This window comes from Lethenteron reissneri, chromosome 23 (genome assembly GCF_015708825.2).
Source record: "Lethenteron reissneri isolate LAM-NWPU_2019-01 chromosome 23, ASM1570882v1, whole genome shotgun sequence".
Classification (NCBI taxonomy): Eukaryota; Metazoa; Chordata; class Hyperoartia; order Petromyzontiformes; family Petromyzontidae; genus Lethenteron; species Lethenteron reissneri.
The window spans coordinates 12,822,766-12,845,783 of NC_083801.1; the positions used below are offsets into that span (position 1 = coordinate 12,822,766).

At 40.0% G+C, this 23,018-nt stretch overlaps 1 protein-coding gene across 5 annotated transcripts in view; it reads right to left on the reverse strand.

Moving 5' to 3' along the window:
- Positions 1–23,018, reverse strand: part of LOC133346003 (acid-sensing ion channel 1-like) — a 193,239-nt gene that overhangs the window by 35,231 nt on the left and 134,990 nt on the right. For 2 of the 5 annotated variants that reach the window (XM_061557235.1, XM_061557237.1), the window contains exon 1: positions 20,539–21,322. The exons of the other annotated variants lie outside the window; for them this stretch is intronic. In XM_061557235.1, the coding sequence (XP_061413219.1) occupies positions 20,539–21,144 (606 nt within the window). In that variant the 5' untranslated portion in view covers positions 21,145–21,322. Of the gene's footprint in view, positions 1–20,538; positions 21,323–23,018 lie in introns of those variants that run through there. 5 annotated transcript variants of the gene reach the window in all.

Here is a 23,018-nt window from a genome sequence, read left to right on the forward strand (position 1 = left end):
GCCGAAACGTCGTGAGAATTACTTTATTATGTTTTATTTTTATTATTTTATTACTTCCCTTCTACGTTACTTCATCGAAAGAACCAAGAAGATGAATCCCTGCAGTCACGAAAGCTTTAAATCGAAATTTGATGGGTGATTATTAGGGTATAACTGAGTGCACTGACTGATGGAAAGTCTGAAGATGCTCTAGAAGACATGAAGAGCTGTAATTTTGGTACAAATATAGTTGAGACTATGGTTTCAACTAGAAAAATACGATATCCCACATTTTTTTAATTTTGAGCCCCAGAAAATTGGGAGGTAACAACTGAAAACTATCGTTCAAATTTCAACTACAGGTAAAATAAAAACAACTTGGTTCCATCAACTCAGACTTATCACAAACTGCTTGACACGGTCACACATGAGACAGCACATTTACGAAAGGGAATTGCCCATCTGCACAAACATTTTGAGAGTATTTATTTTTTAAAGAATTAAGATTCATATACACTCTACATAATAGCCACAAATATGCTGTATATTAAAAAAAAACAGCTGAAGAGCCTAAATAATATGCTGACACAGCCCAGCAATTCATGACAAATACTTTGAGCATAGTCAATCGGAACCTACAACCGTGTTAAAAAAAATTGTAACGGCACTGCAGCAGGCGTCCACTTAACACTTAGCTTGACGATCAGTCATTAGAAGATGTGATAGCATTTGTCCAAGCAGTCGACATCCATTATGAAGCCTTCACTCCGTACAGCTGATTGAAAAAGATCAACATCTTTACTGATTGGAATTGATCTCGGCAATGAGAATTGGTCACAAGGTTTCCAGGTCAGTAACAATTCCAGCTCTGGTAATGTGTGGCTGGAGCAGCTTCACATTTTAATCCTAAAGCTGGGGGGATGAGGATTTGACGTTCCATTTGTTTTGTCAACACTGGACGACCAATGACACTCATTGGAAAAGCAAGGCATTGCACGTTAGGTTTCAAAACGAATGTAAACATTTGAGCAAAGAGGAATATGTTCCACGGCCGTCCTGACTGCAGGAACAATGCGTCATATACGGTATTTGCTAATTTACGGGTAAAAATATATTGCATTGCGTAAATTAATGTAAAGTGCTTTGTCGACTAAAGTGGTTAATCCAAACACTCTTAAACAGTGAACGTATGTATAAGGAGAGCTTTTTTTGCCGCTCGTCACACAAGCTCTTTTCCCCTAATTTTAACACAGCTATTAAAAAAGTCATCTTGTTTTATTTGGCTCTTACCTTCCCAATTGAGAACCCGTTTCTACATATATAAAAAAATGCACGTTTATTCATTTGCATTCGGATACGGCAGATACAACGTGTTTTGAAAATTGGTCAGATAGAAGATATAAAAGACCTGCCAAATAAGATTGCTTAAAACGATGTTTTTTTATGTGTATGGAACATATGCTCTCACCATGCACATTTGCCACAGATTTTCTTTTAAAATACTGAATACAGCATAATACACTATCAGCTCTTCCCAAAGAGTCTGCTATAGTCTGTAGATTGCGATTGCTGTGCATGCTTTTCAGCATATGTAAGCATGCAGGCCATGTATTCTATATAACAAAGCCAGGGTTGGAAACATCCAAGATGAACTATACATGCCAGAAACGCATGCCCTATCGTCCCATTTCAAACAAATACTAACGGGGCAGTAAATATACCAGCCGTGAGCTTTCTCACGAACGTGGTGGCTGGACAATTTGCAAGCACCCCAGCTTCCAATGAGGCTGGTCTTGTGGAACAAAGCTCTAATGAAGCTCCCTGGTATTTCAATAAACTACTCAATCAGTTCATTTATTGATTTCAAGTAACCATAACCTTCAAATGGAATAGAAGGGACTGAATGTGGTGCCTTCTCCAGTTGGATTAATGCATCGCTTCTGGAAAAAAAATCTGGAAACAACGAGAGTAGTTGTAAGGTTGTGACATTTACACTGTTGTAAATATTTAATGTTTGCAACCACATTTGTACAATCTAGAAATATAAAGGACATTTAATGTAGGGCAATGCACGTTTCTTGAAGAACAGCATTGGCTTCGTGAAATACAGTAGAGTATTAAATCTGGCTTTCCACCTGAACATTTTAGCAAAGTTCTAAGGTTATTATTATAAGGTTATTATTGTCGACTATTAAATACCATACACCACCGCTTTCACACAAAAGGCAATTTCCATTCATGTCATAAACTCTTAATTATCCCTGCTCAATTTACATTTCTCAGACCAAAAAAGTAGAAAATGCAAATGCAATACAGTACCACTTATACGTGAATGATCTTAATCTACATCATTTATATAACACACACTTTTACAGTCTTTTTTAAAATATAAATGATTGCCAAAAAATACTGTCAAATATCACGATATAGAATATTCACGATTGTGCCGCATAGCTCTCTGATGTGTCTTCGGGTTGTTATTGTGCGTTATTTGGCATGATGTCCAACATTTAAGTGCAATTGCTGAGAGATTCTTCAAGAACCGAGGAAATTAAGCTCCCAGAAAGTGGAGCATGTCGGGAATCATGCCGAACAAGACGTGAGACAATCCAGAAACACATCGGAGTATGATCAAATCCATTTGTATCCCAAGAGGCTGAGTATATTGTCATAACTGGTTTCATATAACATGCATCGTAGCTGTTTCAATCATTGTGAAAAGTGCTGTAGTTAAAATGTACACTTTGAAACTTTATTTCATTTCCAAAAAGTGGAATGAACTAGTATATGGGATGTGCAAGCTGTAGGCTCGCATGGGCTTTCTCATCTGCCTCCTATGCCAGGCACCTGCTGGATAAAAAGAAAGTTACGCTATCTGATATTAGAGCAGTGCTCATGCAAACAGTTAATTGAACAACGTACCAAGAATTTTCACTTTTTTTTTATAAACCATTTTTTTCTTTTTTATAATAATGATTCATGGTCACCACCGTTCAGTCCTATATAATGACACAACATGTCCACTAGGTGGTACCATTAATATGGCTGAATCAAAGCCACGTCTGTTACAGACTTTGCATGACATCTGTCGGACAATAAGAATTCTACTTTTGAAATAAGGCTTAGTATACACCGCATACAGACCTGTGTACAGGATACCACCATTCTCTAGACACAGTGTAAATTGTAAATGAATCCAATATTAAAGTTACCGCACAATGTATTGATTAACTGATTAAAATAAAATATGATGCTTACGATACGTTCATACTCCTGCGTGAGAATAGATCAGTTATAAATGCATGTAGTGAACAAACCTGTACAAATTTGTCTTCCGCTACCCACCCTTAGCACCTCTGATGAGATGATTTTGTTTGGCTACATCTTAAGAAGTGTGAACATGGTCAATTTGGGGCGACCAACCTAAATTAGATTTCCCTCCGGGACGTGATTTCCGAATCAGTCATTACCCCCTCCCATTACCCCCCCCCCCCCCCCCCCATTAACCCCCCCGCCCTCACCCTTTCTTGCAGGTCTCAGTTCGAGGGGGGTACAGGACAGGAGGGCCTAATAATTGTCCAGGGAAAGCTACAATGATTGACAATTTTAACAAATGTGCAACTCATAAGGTCAGTCTTGCCTTTAACTTCATCGCCAAACATCGTGGGTAGTGTCGAGCTTGCAAGTTGCAGAGGAAAGGATACAGATCAAATATATATATCCACGGGCTCATAATGAGTAATTTCCCACTCCAGTAATGTATAAGAGAAACCGATGAACGGAAAGAACTAAACGCATTAAAATCGTCGTGACCCATTCGTGCACATGTGTGGCGCTCATTAAACGTGTCGCTTCAAAATCATATTGCATTTACCCTGGTGATTCACCGTATAAAAATGTTCCAATTACAGTCGATGAGCACAGGTCCACGTGACCAAAACGTCAAAAGGCCAGTAACGAACATCACCATAAAAGTTATAATAGATAAGAGTTAACGTGTTTCTTGAATGAAGCAAGGTTATAAGCGCTTTAAAATATCGTATTTCGCGACCAATATTACCCATAAGAGTTTTTTTTGGGTTAGATCGTGTAAATATAAATGTGTCGTTAAACCCGGCACCACCCGACACGGTTAATTGGTCAAGTTTGTCACGTAAACAAAACCCACAACATTTACAATTCGAGTACGACGTTTCGCCGGGAATTACAACTAGGCTCATCAGGCGACAACCAAACGTGGCTGTCGAATTGTAAATGTTGTGGGTTTACTCTCCATGTGCTGAACTAGTAACGAATTTGCATGTTTTGTTTATGTCAAAAAACTTACTGATTGGCGATCTAGCCCAACAAAACCTCATGGATTATAAGAACTTTGTTGGAAAAGAGACAATGGGATGGGAATCCCAAGCAGTATGAGGCAAGAAACAGAAGGAGAAAATGGAAATATAAGTTTGCAATTAAATGAGATTACTTAAAATAATTATGAGGCACTAGACAGAGACAGAGTAATATATACAGGGCAGTACATCTTAGAAAGTTTTATTTAAAAAAAAAGTTATATCACCACCAATCAAGTTCATGTTCACAATTATTCATGTTATTAAAGACAGTGCTGGCGTTCGAAATATATTTTTTTCTACTCACGCGATCTGATTTCGTACTGTTAAATTGTGTGTTTTTGCGTTACCGGTAACCAAATAAAAAAGGGTTAAAACGGTTACTGGTTTGCTGCACATCTAGACATGTCGAGTAATAAAGAGCTTTTATAGCTGTTTAACTGAGAAACGTGTGGCTGGTACGTTCACGTTTGACATTCAGTTGTAATCTTTACTAAAAAAATGTCACTGGAAACGGTTACTGGTTCCTTACTTTGACAACCAATACTCCACTCGGAAAAGGTCACCGGTTTAATGGCTGTCGTTTGACGACCATGTTAGAATGACTACCTTATACAATTTCAGGATTGCAAGTACTGGCCCTAGTGCTATGTCCTGGTGCGATACACATTGGACAGCAGGTGGCAATATACATCAGCTATTTAATAGAAAAATAAATTACATTCCAGGATCAGTACCTCGCTGCCATTGCTCAAGGCATTTTACGTACACCGCATTGAAGTCCCCTGCATTTATGCATTCAGCGCTTGACCACATTATAATTAAGCTTATCAAACTAAAATAAATCCCATTTTCAATTTTCTCAGGCGTCTGTAAATCATGATGGACTACTGCAATTATAATTTCAGTTACATATCTTTAAGTTTGGTAATTACATGAAGAATACATCACCTTAACCATTTATAGTCGTATAGATTGCTAACAACTTTACTTCTTTGTAATATTGTATAGTCCCTAAGAGGATACTCATAAACTAACCGATGTTATTAAATATTAGTAAGACAAAATAATGAAAAATGTGTAGGTCATTGCCGTGATAATAATCTCTATCAGCATTCAGGGGACTGTAAGGCTCTGGGGTAAGGTATTATGTGCTCATGAATATTTTAGTGTATTGAAATCTACCCTCGTCTTGGTTTTCAGTTAACAATATGGCATGCACTACTAACTCTTAGATTTTATTTTGCGAAGTCTGTTCTTGCTATTTAAGAGTTTTAATTGTGTAAGGTGCCAGTCTACAGTGGTTGATCAATGGAGTTTTCTACTGCGTCGCTATTAAATGACTCAAGTGGTAATGCTTCTTGTGTTCACTATTAATATTCAGCGACATATTCTTACTTATGTTTCAACAAAATCTCAGCTTAAAATCCTTTTGCAGTTGATAAAATAAATGTAACTCTTTAAAATATGGGTTCTGTTGAGATAAAATCAGTAAAAACAGACGTAAATATTTAAAATCTAATCATACAACTGCTGCACTGGCTGTGCCACAGTCCTGGTCTCAATGGTTTAACTCATGCAATGTTTTAAAAGTGGAAAACAGACCATGAGAGATGACGACGACTTGTGGGAGGCCTTCATCTAGCAGTGGATTGGCCATATCTGCTGTTTATGATGAGTCACTGTTGTGAATTAGCATCACAATTTTTTGTCAATCAGTGAATGAACGAACAGACTAATTGAGAAAGTGCTAAACATTTTCAATCATTAAAATGTTTGTATGTTGGACATTCACACAATACATAGCCAACCATGCTAATCGGAGGTGTGGGGGAAGGATAACAAACTTACTAGATTAGTACGTAGACACATTTTCAAATCACAAAAGTAATTCCACTGTGTAGGTATTTGCAGTTCAGCTTATAATTTTCAGATCTGTATTCAGGTTCTTACATGTGTTGTTCGGCATGTCTAATTCAGTTCCGAAAGAAGCTTCCAGTACATGGAGCAAAACGTCACACATCATTCCGAACAGCACGCGGCGCAACCCGAAAAAACGTCGCAGAGAAACTAAAGTTAAAAACAAAAAAAACAAATACCGTCCAGTAATATCGTTAAATGTTGTTATCAACAACAAATACCTGCACAGTCATATGGTATATTGTAAAACGCTGATGATCACTCAGGAAAACCTTCCTATTTGAAGATACAGTAATATATTCCTCAACATAAGACAATGAAAGGACGCTGTTGTTGTTTTCTTCTTTCCTTACATCTACTTTTCAAAGTGCCCTGTCATGTAAACCACAGGGCATTTCATTGGCTCAGTGTCACATATGAATCACTCTGAAAAGCTCCTCGCTGAAGACATTGCATTAGCAGCTAAGCTGCTATAAATTGTAAAGCCATTACAATGCAAGCAGAAGTCGAGTCAAATGTAACGCAGGGGGGCAATTACACACTCAAGTCAATAAAGTCTTGTGGGGGGAAACTGAAAGTGATCGTTTATTTTTGAACATAATGAAAATAGGTAAATTATTAATGAAGTTAGTTAAACACTAACGTGTCAGGAATGTAATTGTTTTTGTTGCTGTAATCAGTGGAGGCGCTGGGCAGAAGAACAGGGAAGCAAGAATTCAGGACCCCAAGGAGCTCAACGGGCCCCAGATTCATGGTTTAAAAAAAAAAGTTATACCAAAGATCCTAAAAAAAATAAACACCTACATTCTAGCTTACACTCTTACAATAAGTTAAACTATAATTACGTAAGTATTTAAAGCAACTATGATATTATAAAGCTATGGAGCTTGTCCATAATGTGTCTGTAGTCACGTGCCGCACTTAAAGACAGATCTGCTTGAGGGCCCTAAATGGGCGAGCACAATGACCGATCATAATTCCAAGAATACTTTTTTGAGATGCCTGCTAAATTTGATTATTGTGACTGAATAAAAAAATTGCTGAAAAAAACAATACGATGGCCAGGTTGCTTCTGAAAAATAAGTTAATAACACAGTGGATTTACCTGGTAAGATAAAAAAAATATATAGTTTAGTTTTATTTGTATATTTTTTAAAAGTGATTTGTTTACCTTTCCTATAATGTGCACTCCCTTCGTGGTTTTAAATGTTTTTCTGACTCGCCCCCTACTGGACATTGTTAAAAAGAGCTTTATAGCTCATCAGATTCCTCCAGTATAAATACATATTCTGATTCTGAGATTAACTGTTTCAAAGTGTCTCGCAGGAATTGAGGTTGATGGCTATTAGCCCTGCTGTTTATCCAGCCGTATATAATCAAATTCATTTCAAGGTGCTTATTCACTCTTGTCTACTGTCATTATTCTAGCTTTTGCTTCATTGGCCACTTCGTGGTATGTGCTTTAGCTCAATGTGGTTCTAAATATATAATGAAGCACTATAATACATTCGTACAAGCTGTACTAAAATATGACAACGCACAAAATACAGGATGCCTCCCAGATGAACAGTGTCAGTAATCTGGCATGTACAGGCTTCTACACGCCACAGTCCATGAGAGTATGTTCCAGATGTAAAGCTCGGAATGTTGCAATGCTGTCCAACGGTGTGAAACATTGATAGCAGTAGCTGTTAAAGGAGTAATGTCATGGCAATGTGGAATTATAGACTTATGTAATTATATTTCTTCACACATTTACGATTATGAGAAGGCAAAAGTAAGCTATAAATAGCAAATTACCACAAGAATCTCAAAGCAATCACAGTTCACTCAAGCATTTCACTGAACACTATTTAAAATGCAACAAGCACAGCTGGAACTAAACCGTTACAAAATAGCAGCCCAAACTTGTTCAACATGCGATACAAAGCACTTGTCATTCTGCCTTATTAGGCAGCCCATCTGGATGTCTAAAGCCTACAAATGTCAAAAGAAGGAAACAAATGTCATCCATGTAATATGATCTCAGTGTTAAATTGTGCTGATTGTAATAGAACAATAAATATCACCGAGCATTGTGCAGTGACTGTGTAAGGAATACATATGCACATGACTACCTGCATTTTACAGGTACAGTGCTGATAAAAAGTTTGTTAAACCCAATGTTAATTATGGAAATTTCATAGTTTTACCACCAAAGCCTTCTTGAATCAAAACCGGCATTTTCCTAAATATCCAATGGTGTTTATATTCATCAATTCCATGTATTTTGAAATAAAATTATGTATAAATTAAACAAACAATGCGTAATTAAGGTTCAGGGTAAGTGAAAAAGTAGTGAACACCTAGTTTAATTAGCTCAACGGAAAAATTAGAATCAGGTGTGTAAATAGTTGAGTAGATCTTCAGGGATACGTTTGAGAGGCCCCACCCTATAAAAAGATCAGAAACTTTGTGAGTTTGGTCTTCACCATACAGGTGTGTAGAAATAAGGCATGCCACGATCAAAATACATTTCTAGAAGACCTTAAAAGAAATGTGTTTTTGATGCTCATCAGTCCGGAAAGGGTTACAAAACCATTTCGCAGGATTTCGGGCTCCACCAATCCACTGTCAGACAGATGGTCCACAAATGGAGAAAGTTCAAGTCCACAGTCACTCCACCCAAGAGCGGTTGTACTACCAAAATCTCTCTAAGAACAAACCGGAAAATCATCAAGGAAGTCACAAAGAACCCTAGGGATACGTCCAAGGATCTGCAGGCCACTATAGCCTTGGCTAATGTGAGTGTTCATGACTCCACTATCATAAAAATACTGAACAAGCATGGTGTTCATGGAAGGATAGCAAGGAGAAACCCGCTGCTCTCCAAAAAGTACATTGCTGCCCGTCTGAAGTTCGCCAAAGAGCACATAGATGATTCAAAAGACTTCTGGAATAATGTTCCCTGGACAGACGAGTCAAAGGCAGAACTTTTTGGCCTCCATGAGAAACGTTATGTTTGGCGAAAAACTAAACACTGCTTTTGAACAGAAGAAACTCATCCAAACAGTCAAGCATGGTGGTGGGAATGTAATGGTTTGGGGCTGCTTTGCTGCCTCAGGTCGTGGATACCTTGCCATCATTGACACAGCCATGGATTCTGCATTGTATCAGAAGATTCTCGAGGACAATGGCAGGCCATTCGTCCATGAGCTGAAGCTGAACCAAAAGTGGGTCTTGCAGCAAAACAATAATCCTAAACATACAAGCAGATCTACACAATAATCGCTGCAGAAGAAGACATTCCGCGTCTTACAATGTCTAGTAAAAGTCCGGACCTAACCCCCATTGACATTGTGACAGGAAGCGAGCTGTCCATGCAAGGAAACCCTCACATGTCACCGAGTTGAAGGAATTCTGTAAGAAGGAATGGGACAAAATTCCTCAAATCCGATGTGAGAGACTATCCAAGGGTTACAGGAAACGCTTAGTTGCAGTCATTACTGCTCAAGGGGGTGTCACCAATGACTGAATTTAGAATAATTTGAGGAATAGATGTTAAAAGAGTATCATGTTTTTGTGTAATTTTTTAATCAGGTTATCTTTTTCTATTATTAGGACTTATATTAAGATCTGTTAACATTTTAGATTTGAAATATGTGAAAACCCTAAGGGGTTCACAAACTTTTTCTCAGAACTGTAGTCCATATTCATGCAGACATGGAATTATAATCAGCCCTTTTTATTATAAAGTTGCTAATATGATGTAATAAACAACTTATTATAATAAACAACTACATGAAGTGGCCAGGGGGCTCAGAGATCAGAATTGTGGAAGCAGCCAATTTTGAGCTTCTGGGTTTAAATCCTTGATAAAGCCAGGTTCTCGAGTGTCGTGAGTCGATGGGCTCAGCCCAGTTACCAAAGACTACACGATACTTCATTCGGCTAAACAATCTCTTAGCATGAAATGAGACCTCAACTATATGAAGATAAAGATGCCATCTGAGGGATTTGTTGAACGAAATTTTGTACTGAAATTGTTGTCAAAATATTATAAATTTGAAAAATGAATTGCAAGCTACTCAATTGGTATAACCAACAGCAACAGCTAAAATTGAGACAATACTACAGTTGTGTATTGGAAAGATGGAGATCAGATGTGATATAAGGTACTTTGAGATGTTGGGGCATTTAAGAGTCCAATACATGTAAATCCTTATTCCATAAGTCTATTCTGCAGCCATTCTCTAATGTATGGGGTGCATTGCTCCCTGAGATTCCCAGAATTATTCTTTGTCTTATGACATGACAACGGATAGCACAATTGGAATAGTTTGGGGGGGAAAGACAAAAATATTAAAATAACAGCTGCATGGAGATTTGGTGAATGGCTCATCAACTGAAAATCAACACTGTAAATTGCACAGCCATTTCCACACGAAAAAACAAGAGCTGCACTTGCAAAAATATGTACGAGAGGATTGCTTAACAAGCAGTATAAAGCAATTAATGCGTTTTTATGCACACACTCACCGTTTCGCCTGGCCATACTATATTTCAAGTACATTGCCGTTTGTTCACATTCCCTTTGCAGAAACTGCATCGTCTGAGACACCCACATATGTTTTATTTAGTGTACGCCAGAGTGGTCAGTATTGGCCATGCTAAGTAATCATGCAGAGTCTGTATTTGCCCTGTTGGCAGACGACCCAACGAGCAAAGGAGATAGAGGTAGGGGCAGGTGAAGGCGAGCCAGACGATACCGCTCCACGATGTGGTGCAGCTCCCCTGCGGCCATCTCCCTACTGGGGAGCTGGGCCACATGCAGGCTCTCCTGACTGAGTACGTGGACGTCTTCAGTTGTCATGGTGCAGATGTGGGGCACACCGTTCGGGTGAAACACACACAGACACTGGGACAATGTGGCCCATGACGATTCGCCCGTACCAGGTGGGTGCCCCAGAGTGAGCCCAGATTAACGAGGCCGTCTACGGTATGTTGCATGATCGTATTATTGTTTCCTCCAGCAGACCCTGGCCGGCCCCAGTGGTGTGCGTGACTAAGGATGGGTCAATGCGATTCCGTGTGGACTACCAGAAGCTGAACTCCGTGACCCAGGTGATGCCTTCCCGATACAACGAATCGACGAGATATTTGACAGTCTTGTGGGGGACAGGTATTTTTCCATCCTAGACCTTGCCTCTGGGTTTTGGCAGGTCGAGATGGCCCCTTAGGACTGACCAAAGACTTCCTTCTCAACTCCAAAGGGATTCTTTTGGTTCCAGGTCATGCCCGTCTTATTGATTAATGCACCAGCCACGTTTCAGTGACTGAAAACTCGTTATGCGAGGATTGCAGTGGGAATAGTGCCTCATTTACCTGAATTATGTGATTGTGTTTGGTAGCACATTGTCAGAGCATCTGTCCAGTTTACGAGCAGTGTTTGGGCGACTCCGGGCAGCTCATCTTAACCTTAAGCCACGAAAATGTTTCCTCGTAAGTCAAGAGACTGCACACCTGGGCCACCAGGTGAGCACCGAAGGGATAAGGACCGACCTGAAGAAGGTACGGGCTGTGGTTAAGTGACCACGCCCAAATAACATCACGGAGGTGAGGTCGTTCCTATTACCAACAATGTGTGCAGGGATTTAGTGACGGCTGCCCACCCCCTCATGGTCCAAGGCGTGCCAGGAAGCTTTCACCAAACTGAAACGCCGACTGACCCATACCCCCATCCTTGCCTACTCCGATTTTTGCCTGGACTAACCTTGGACACTGAAAAAAGTAGCTGTGGATTGGGGGCTGTATTGTCTCAGGGGCAGAAAGGGGAGGAACGCGTGATCGCGTACGTCAGCTGTACACTCTGTTGCACGGTGGTGTTTGCGTGCAAACAGTTCCGCCCTTACTTAAATGGGCGAGCCTGCCAGGTTCGCACCGACCATTTTGCCCTACATTTCCTGATGAATTTCCAGAAAGAGTGAGGGCAGTTGGCTCGGTGACTCACCCAGATCCAGAAGTATGGCCTCTAGCTCCAGTATCAAGAAGGAAAAACGCACAGCAATGCTAACACGCTGAAACGGTGCCCCCCCCCCATTGACCCAAACACCCCGATTGGGGACACTTGCCCGTGCTTCAGGGGAGGGCGGTGCCAGGCGAATCTGAAAAACAGGCCAGTCTCCCCTACTAAACCACGGGTGAGTATAATACACAAACCCAACCTTACCTCAAAAGAGCATGTGTGCAGGGCCTGTATTGCAGACCTGGACAAGGGGAGCAGAGAATCAGAGGGAGAGAATGAGGACCGGATCATGGAGGACATCGGGTGCATCTTCCCGGGACTGATGGCTGATTTGCTCCACCAGAAACAACAGAAGGAAGCCAAATTGGTGGAGGTCCTCCAGGCGTTCCAGGCAAAAAGGACAACTCTTTCCAAGACTGGTGCTACATGATGGCATAGTGCAATCGGCGGCCCAAGTGGATGGAGGGAGACTGTGGATATGCGTGCCGGTGCAAGTGTGGCCTGATCTACTCCGCCTGGTGCACGACCATCCTCTCAATGGACATGATGGACAATGACGTACAAGGAACATCCTGCGCCGCTCATACTGCTGGCCAAAGCTAGCTGAGGACGTCACGCCATGGGTCCAAGGGTACCGGGGCTGCCAGCAGCAAAGTCGGAAGCCAGAGCACTACCCGGTGTCACTGGACCTGATGGGGCTGCGTGCAGAAACAGTGGCAGAGGTGTTCACCACTTACTAAGTGTGCACGCACGGGATCCCCGAACGTCTCATTACGGACCAGGGCACAGAGCTCGAGGCCACTGTTCCAGTCGTTGTGTCAGTGCTTGGTGATCACCAAGCTGCGGGCCACCGCCTACCATCCACAGACTAACGAGATGGTGGAGCGGTTCAACCGAGGCCACCAAGCTGTCCCATATGGTTGGGGCCAACCAGAGGGACTGGGATCGACACCTTCCATATGCGCTGGTCGCATACTGCACCACCCCACGTTTCTCGACCCAGCAAGGTACGAGGACCTGAGTAGAGCCCCCTTCACTACGACTGTGCTGGGAAAGTTGTTTCGGGCCTGGCATGGGCCCCTGGCAGTGGTACAGCCCATCTCTCTAAGTGGAGATACGGGGAACAGACATAGTTCCGTTTAACGTTCCGTTTAACACGTAGGCTTTCGTGACGAATATCATTAATAATACAGGGGTTTTTTGGGGGTTAGATCGCGTAAATATATAAATGTGTCGTTAAACCCGCCACCACCTGTCAGCCAATTAGTAAGGTTTGTCACGTAAACACAACATGCCAATTCGTTACTAGTACATCACACCGGTGTGTTGGAGAGCAAAGCCACAACATTTACAATCTGAGTACGACGTTTCGCCAGTAATTACAACTAGCTTCGTCAGGCGACAGCCAGATTTGTGGAGAAATCCTCCTGTTTCGTTTCTTAAGTGGAGACGAAGTGGGGGGGAGGGGGGAATTAATTAACGTATATAAATGACTATGGGTATCCATTGGCGTTTTGGTTCTTTATGTGAGATAGCTCTTCGGCGGGTGGTCAACGTTCACCGGCTGAAGAGGCTATACGTCCCCCGCCTAGTGGCGGGGCCGGGGAACTCCAAGCCGGTGTCACAGAGCCGCCTGGGGTCAGCCCCGAGATGCCGGCCCTCCCCCAGCAGGGGACGGAGCTGGGGCCATACCAATGTAGCGACCTGGCGAGGCAGCGCTGAGCAACGGAGGACGTAGTGCTGCGGGGGGGCGGGGGGGTAACTTAACCCTTTGGACAGGTGATGCGTGGGGAGGTAGCACAGCAATGAATGCAACACTATTAAAACAAACGCAAGTCGTGTTTAATTGCTGTGGCATAGTGTGGCCTGTTTTTAAGTACTGTATTTAATATTTCGATATCGTCACTCCTACCGCGTGCGTTTACTTTCAGTTACAGGATTTAATGTTTCGTTAGTTCGTGTGCAAGCTGCAGGGTATAGGGCTCGTAATCCGAGCTAACCTACCGCGTATGAGGCCGTCCATAAATGACGTCACGCGATTTTGGACGATTTTTGACCCCCCCCCCCTCGTCACACGACGTCACAAAAAGTCAGACCCCTCCCTCAAATATGACGTCATAAAGCTCTGCCCCCCCCCCCCCCCCCACAAAAATAAAACATGCTTCAAATCGCTTTAAACTATTGTCATTGTAGTGCGTATTTAATGTGGCGCTGCACTCTGATGTTGTAGGAGAAAACATTTATTAAAAAGTCTATTTAATTAAGTAGAACGTGTTTATATTTATTTAAAGTTGCGCATTTTTACGTGACGTCACATATCTCAACCCCCCCCCCCCCCTCGTCACACATCGTCATAAATGTCTGACCCCCCCCCCCTAGGTGCGTGACGTCATTTATGGACGGCCCCTTATATCATGGTTAACTTAAGAGTTGCGTGAAGCAACATTAGTTAACGATGATGGCAGTAACGCATTTTTAATCTGTGCTTTTACAGCACTGATGACACCTTCCTTGTCATTTTATTTGGCGAACAAAGGAACGGATTTAATTGCGCTAGCCATGACAAACAAAGGGAGTAGTCTGAAATACACGGTGACGTATCTTTATAGACATGTCACAGATATCCTCTAAACAAATGTCACGCAAGTGCTTATCCAACATGTGCGGTTCAATGCAGCATTTCAACCGGCTCACCGGTCATAAAACTCAACACGAACATATAAAATATATACAAGGGTTTCTGTATTCTCTACACAGTGACACAAGGCGACAGTTTATATTTATGTTCCAATATCTTTCTACAAATGGTTTAATCATGCTCGACAAATCCTTCCCATGAAGAAAACAACATCCAGCAATAACCCTCGATAGGTTTTTGTGGTCATTTTTTTTTTGAACACGAGCGACATCTCGATTAATGGGTGTTATCAGAGATGATCACACCTTGAATGCCTGGAGCGGCTTTTGAAACATATACAGGAACAAAATGCCTAAATCCCCAAATCCTAATAGTGTATTAATTTAATCAACAGCAGAGACATTGCAATGATTGTGTGTTATTGCCTTCAATAAGGAAATATTGCTTTAACTCACGAACGTATGTGCTGTGTGCAACTCTCAAACATGTATGCAGCAATCGGTTAACTGAAGTAACTAAGACCTATACAATGTTTTAGTTTTTCACGACTCGATGTATGAGAATTTATCTTAAACGTTACTCTTTCGTGATAGAAGTGGCGAGCGCTGCTCCCTTCTTCATGATGTTTTGCCTTACACGTTGGAGGTATTTCCAGGTAGTGTGGCGACGTGGAGAATGCACACTTGCACAGACATTCGGTTGTCCTAAAAGAGTAATTTTGAAGAAATTTTTTCAAAGATATATACAGTTCAAGGCAGTGCGCTATAGCCGTGCATATGTAACATTTAGCTGTAAAAACAGGGTGCTAAGAAAGGTAATCAACGAGTGAACACTAAATAAAGTGAAAAAGCCCAAAGTGTATTTGCCACTATTCGAAATTAAATGACGTTAGGTCATTAACATTTTTAATGCATCCAAACCCTTGGCTATTTTCCAGTATTGGATGCGTGATGCCTAGAGAGGTAGAAAAGGCACTATTTACAGAATGTACCACTGTGAAAAGGAGACGTTGTATTGACACATAGCACTATTTGGTGATGCTACGTTGGCAGTGGTGCACAACCACAAAAAACAATAAAACGTAACACATTCGTCAATAGCATTGCCTAAAAAGGAAAGCATTTGGTAGGCAGTGTTTCAGACAGAGGCTCGTTTTCATTTATGTACTGTGGAGAACAGCCATTGTCAGAAACGTCACCTATTATACATTGTTTTCTTGGTGAGAGTATGAGGAATATGGTACAGAACAATGGCATTTGCTGTACTACCATCTACTACCCACAATGCTTCCTACATCTTATTTGTGCGTGGTGGTCACTCATCCAAGCACTTTCCAGGTACTATCTAGGCTCTACCCTAAGTTTTTATGGGATTTCGTGGACATTCTGGGTGATTTAGTCATGACCAGTTGCAGTTTAAAATACACATTTATTACAGTCCTAAAACAACATGTAATTTATAAGGAATATAATGTAATTAAAGTAACTGTGACTAATACGGATTTAGAAGAGACATCGTACGATATACATGCATGACTTTGCAATATATTGCAATACATGGTAATTCAACTCACAAATATCTCAAAATAGACCAACAATATTTAAGCAGTGTAGCGGCTAATGCATTGTGCTACGATCTTAGCCACTACGAGTGTATTCATGGTCGTGCATATACAATGAAATTGATACTTAAAATCGCTTTGGCCCCCCAGAGGGAAACAAAACATAAAATGAGCGGCCTGGCATCTGTGTTAATGTCATCCGCAACCCTGCACAATTTTCCGTAGCCAGGCGCACGCAAGCCCGAGCCTCCACCTCCTCCCCACCCAACGCGGCCCTCTTATCAGGTAGCCTCACCCTTTGGGCTTGTCATGAGTCGATCATGAGACGAGAGTAAAATAGGACTCAAATCCGAATTTTCACAACAGCTACAAAACACCGAGATGGCCTTTCTGAAACCGGGACTATTTTGGAAAAATTGAGATATTTGGCAGGTTTAATCACATACTTCTTTAAATAATGTTTTTTAGAACAAATTAAATATAGATATTATAATCGTATTTTACATTCCATTTGTCAGTCGATTCCTGGATGATGGCCTCCCCATGCCATGTGTAAGGTCTTGGGGGTTGTTTGATCATACTGTTTTACTGACCAGAGTGGGTTAGTGAAGAGAGAGACCCAGACATTACTCATAATCTTAATTTTGGAGCTTTCGTGACTGCAGGAATTATTCTTTGGTTCTTTCGGTAAAGTCACATATAAAGATAAAATTTAATTTATTATTTTATCTTTATACCTGACTTTACCGAAAGATAAAGTCACGTATAAAGATAAAATTTAATTTATTATTTTATCTTTATACGTGACTTTACTGAAAGAACCAAAGACTAATTACTCATAATAAATAGCTGTGGCCGTTAATCGACCTCATATCACCAGGTTCATAGCGAAGTGCCCAAATTACTGCCCCACCAGTCTACACAGTAATAAAAAATTCACATACTGTGGGTAAATAACAACATACAAATTAAAAAATCAAGTAATTCCACAGTTTTTAGCTTGATCATTTATCACATTTGCCAATACACCAATGTGTCTGAAAACGAATTTGTATATACCGTAGTCTCGATCTATGGATAATTGTATATCGGGCTTTGATAAAAAAAAATATTAATTAACATGCATCCTCTTTGCAAACAAAACGGACTTTAACCTTTTGTCTGCTCCATCTTTAAATCGAATGGCTTCGCCTAAGCCACATTTCTGCCATTATGTTGTGTTTGCTATACTTATAATATCAATTCCAATTTTTGGTTAAAAAAAAATTAAGTATACTTGGGAAACAAATATTTTTCGAAATCTTTCCTCGTTAAAACTATTGTGATGTCAATGTTGGTGAAGAAAGATTGCCCGATGTTTGCAAAGACGATGATTGTTATTGAATCTCAAAAAACATTTTAAATGGTTTCATATGCACAAAATGTTCACGAATCTATACAACACCCAATTACTGTATAAATAAACATACAAATAAATACCATATAACAAAATAAACATTAAATACCCATCTGCTCATAAAATGCACATGAGCTACTGTTCATTTGTAATTTGATCTCGGGCAATAATGAACTGAACCTGCAATTACAACTTGCCAATTAAGAGTTTGCAACAGCATACCATGGTATACAGTGTAAAATGCTGCTGATAAATCAAGGTAAACTACAAAAGTTATTTTCATCTTATTCGTACCCATAAGAATGTCATTGTGACTTTTTAGCAACAGCGTATCTATGGAATAATATTCTCTAAAACCAGATTGATATGTCGATAGGTTATTGACATATAAACATCATACAGGGAATGGGTCACAACCGTTTCTATGATTTTGCCTAGCAGTGATAACATAGATATCAGACAATAGTTAATTAAAATAACTGATAGCACCATTTGTATCTTTTAGTGTTTAGTCACACAAGAAGTATTTTTTTACAAAGTAGGCACGATTACTGCTGTGAAAGATGAATTCACGAAAGCTCTGTAATGTATGTTCTCTTACTGCTTTTAGGGAACACACTGATGCACCAGTGTGTAATAATGCATCAATAATTTTTTTTCGAGAATTAGAAATAAAACATTTGTAAATTAAGTTATTAATATGATTACATACTAATATTTTCATTTTATATCGCGTCATTGAAGCTAATTGCATCCCATAACGCTGTACACTAATTAAATATGAAGACATCCTCTTTACAGCTATTATCAAGCAAATCAAAACCCTACTACCAAGCAAAATAAAAAAAGAAACAAATAATGAAATTTGATTTGAAGCTTTCGTGACTGCAGGAATTACTCTGTGTCGTGACACAGAGGCATTGGGTCTCTGTGTGTCTATGTTGTTTGTCTCTCTCTGTGTGTCTCTGTGTTGTCTCTCTCTGCTTGTGTGCCTGTCTGTGTGTCTCCGTGGCTGTGTTTGTCGCTCTCTCAAATTTAGTTCTGCCTGATGACGGTTGCTTGTGTTGCAATCGAAACGTCGTATTCTATTACTTTATTTATTTTATTTATACGTGACTTTACCGAAAGAACCAAAGAGTAAATAAAGAAGTTGCACGAAAAACAAAAGGCACAAATGGCAAAAGAGTTATCACAATAGAGAAATTACTCCATTATCTTACATCCCAGACCACAATCCCAACTTATCAACCAAGCCAGTCAATTAATAAAATACATGTAACATGCCATAATTTAATGTTGCCCATATAAAAGAATATGTTGTGTAATTGTGCAATACTTTAAAACCGGAATTTTACTGATCATTGTCAACGTGAACATTTTCTGTAAAATTGTATTTTCAACCACGTACTCAAAACATTTCAATCATGAAAATTAATTGTAACTACTAAAAAACTATAATAAAGCGTTGATGCAAAACAGTCACATCACAGCACAAGTTAGCTTAATTATCAAGACTGTATAGACAATAAATCAGCTTGACTGATTTCATTTATCTGTAATTTGTTAAATAAAGTTGCTAGATAAATGGATTTTGTCAACGTTGCTGAAACAATGTATTCATTTATGTGCAATGTGTAAATTCACACGGACACACTATCTGTCTTCACCGACAAAACATTCTCATCATTATTTTTTTCCTTATTAATATTCATTGACATCGCCAAGTTGCAAAATTATGAATGCCAACATTCCTTTATGGCGCTTTAATGCACAATGTGTACGTAGTCTTTTTCTAAGTGTATTTGTAAATGTACATAATGTGCAGAAGAATGTTACATCTCTGCCGTACACTTGTATTACAAAGCTGCACCAATTTTGAGGTTATTTATTACCATTTTACTTGTCTACGATCAATAAGTGAATACTTAAATTAATAATGGGATTTACAATATTGAAAAGAACGTACTGTTACTGTTTTGTGATCATTTATGAGGGCAACTTGGGTACTCAATGTTAACGTTGCTTATGAAAGGTGCTATACAAGCTAGAATTATTATTAAGGCACAAGTCCATCCTTCCCACCTCTATGGTGACAACCTCTGCTCGTAAAGACACCCACGCTTGGTTTAATATTCTTCAATACATATTTTTTGCATTGTTTGATTCCTGACAATAGATAACAGTTAGCTTGTGACGGGGATTATCTGAACAGGCAGGGCCGTACCCTTGACCAAAGCGTACTAATCAGCAGGGGGAAGTATGGTTAAACAAGTGAAACGTAAGGATAGGCCTTCATAGATTAATAATAATAATGCAATTTATAACGCGCGCAAATTTGTGGACGTAACGCCCGCAATAAAGAGCTGTAAATTATGATTATTATGATTTACATTATCACTGTTTAATTGGTACAAAATTTACACTTACAATTTGAAATGGTAGCATATCCGAAACATAAGCTACGGCTTAAAGCATGTCATATAATCTCAACACTTTATAAATAATGAAAGTGATCATTCCGATTTAAAGCTTTCGTGACTGCAGGGATTCATCTTCTTGGTTCTTTCGGTAAAGTCACGTAGAAGGGAAGTAATAAAATAATAAAAATATGTTTTATGAGTGATCATTCCGCTTAACAAAAAAAAAACGGTGACCGCATCGCAAGCGAGCAAAGTGTAAAACAAGGAGCTTAAAGTTACTCACGGTAGTGAAATTTGTGGGTCCACACTCTTTGTCACGGTAACGGCAGCGCAGCAGCATTTCTTCCATGGTGTGACCGGCACGGTCATAAAACTCATAGGTGCTGTAGCGGCTCCAGGCACGCAGCAAGCGGACATCTACAGTGGCTAAATCAGGGTCGTTGTCTGGGATGCCCAGGATGGGACCGGCATAATGCTTGTCGACGGGTGTCACTTTTGAGCGCCTGAAACTGTTGAAGTTACAAAGGGTAATGGCTGGGAACAGCATGACGTGGCTCTCTTGCTCATCTAGCTGCGTGACATGGTGGTGTTCCAGGTAAAAGACAATGCGGTCAGCAGATTGGTATAGAAACATGCCCAATGAAGCAAGGAAGGCACAAGCCCAGAGAGCGCGCCGGAGTGAAAACTCACCCGGCGTAAATATATGGTTGATACCATGCAGAGTGCTTCCGCTCGCAAACTCTGTGATTTCCGACGCTTGTGGCTGACCATCTTCCTCAATAGAATGCATGTCTTTTAAGTCCTGCTCTGATTTTCCCCGCTCTTTAATACCTAGCTTACTATCCTCCTCAAGAGGCAAGGGGATGGTACAAATTATATTGATTGGCATTCCAAAAAAAAATGAATGTACCGAACACAAAAAAATATGTCTACTGCTCCAGTATCTCAACTGAATCTGGCTCAGAAATATCCTCGTTGAACCCCACTTCAAAAGCTGAAATTGTACAGTTCAATTTGAGCAAAGAGGCAGCTTGAAACGCGGACGCGCCGATTGTCGACGCTGTAGTAATTACAAGGTTCTTGCGAGGGTGAGAGCAGTTTTGTGTAGCGATGTAGACAGAGAATTATCGTCTGTGGAAACCCTCCCTGCTTGGAGGGAGGTGCGCTTACTTGCCCTAATGGACTGCCCTTTAATAATTTATAACGCAGAACACATATAATCGACCTTAAAGACTTGGGCGTCTTCTTATTTCCAACACTTGAAGTGCGAATGAAATTTCAAACCACCTCACTGTTTTACTTGCACGGCTGTTGCTTGAGGGAATTATTTTATTTCTGCTTTCTAGTACCTTGCAGGGCTTTTTTGCCATCAGAAATAATTGCTTTCGAGCTAATGCCAACAGTCTCTTCCTACCGGAATGAAATAAAAGTCATTCCCACGTCTAATAATGTATGAAAATTACGTGTTGTTTAATTAACATGACACACATTATATTTTTTCAAGAATGAACATTCAACTCCTGTTATATAAATGTGCCTATTTATAATCTGACTATCACTCCTTCACCCTCCAAATTAATAAGTTGCTAAGTTAATGATGCCCACATACAATTTAATTGAAAGGACTAAAGTCTTAAAAATACAATTGTTTCAATATTGTTATTATAGCAAAATGGCGTATTCCTATTTAAATTAATCATGTGTTTGAATGTATTAGTATAATATTTGATTTAAAAGAGTTGGATGCGGTATTATTGTTTAGTTGATTCATTTGTATTGCTCAGCAACTACAATAGAGCACTCCTGATTGATTTTAAATTGAATAATAATAAACCTTTAAACTCATGTCCGACAGTCGGTGGACGCAGCATTGGTATGTATCTATATATGGGGTGCATCTTCCTTTAATGCAACTCACAAAGCCAAACAATAAAGAGAGATCAAATAAACTGACAACTCACAGCATAGTTTAAGGCAAAATCCTAAAAGGTTTGCAAAAGTTTGCAAAATATTGATGTTTTATGCACTTTTTATGGGACATATAGATACACTCTGCTTTCATTTACAGCGTGTTTTCCTCTCTGACAGTTCTGAGTGGTGTTGAATGAGCTACAGAGCCATAAATGGTATCCCCCTGTTCCCTCCACAGCCTGGCAGTGACCAACCAGCAGGAAAGGCATAATTGCCACAAGATTCACATTGTCTACAGCAGGACACCAGCTGCATTTATTTTTACTTTTACATTCGGTGTAATATTTAAATGATGCCATGTTGTCTGTGAGTGATATCCAATTGTGACATCTACAATGGTCGTGGGCTACCCTCCTTCGCCAACGCGCACTGACCAGCGTGGTGAAGTATGATGAAACAACAAACCTCATGACTGATACGGCACGGGGAAGCCTTCATCCAGCAGTGTATTGACAACAGTTACCTACATTACATTCAATGTTGTGTTACACAGACAATGTTTGGTTTTATGAAATGTTCAATTTCCTGTCGTGAGCAGCCCAGCAGGGGTGGTTCTGGTGCAGACTTAGAAACAGACCTAAAGTACCACTGTGAGTATTCTGAGGCAGGGTTTCAGACTATTGCTGCCATAAACATACTTTATCCAAATATCAATAATAGAACACACAATATGAACGCTAAATATTTGAACGGAGCCATATGACGTGATAAAATTACCTTGGTAATATAGAGATACATTTTAAATGAAAATGCGTACTCATTGGAAGCTATTGTCGTTCATGTATGTTCTTA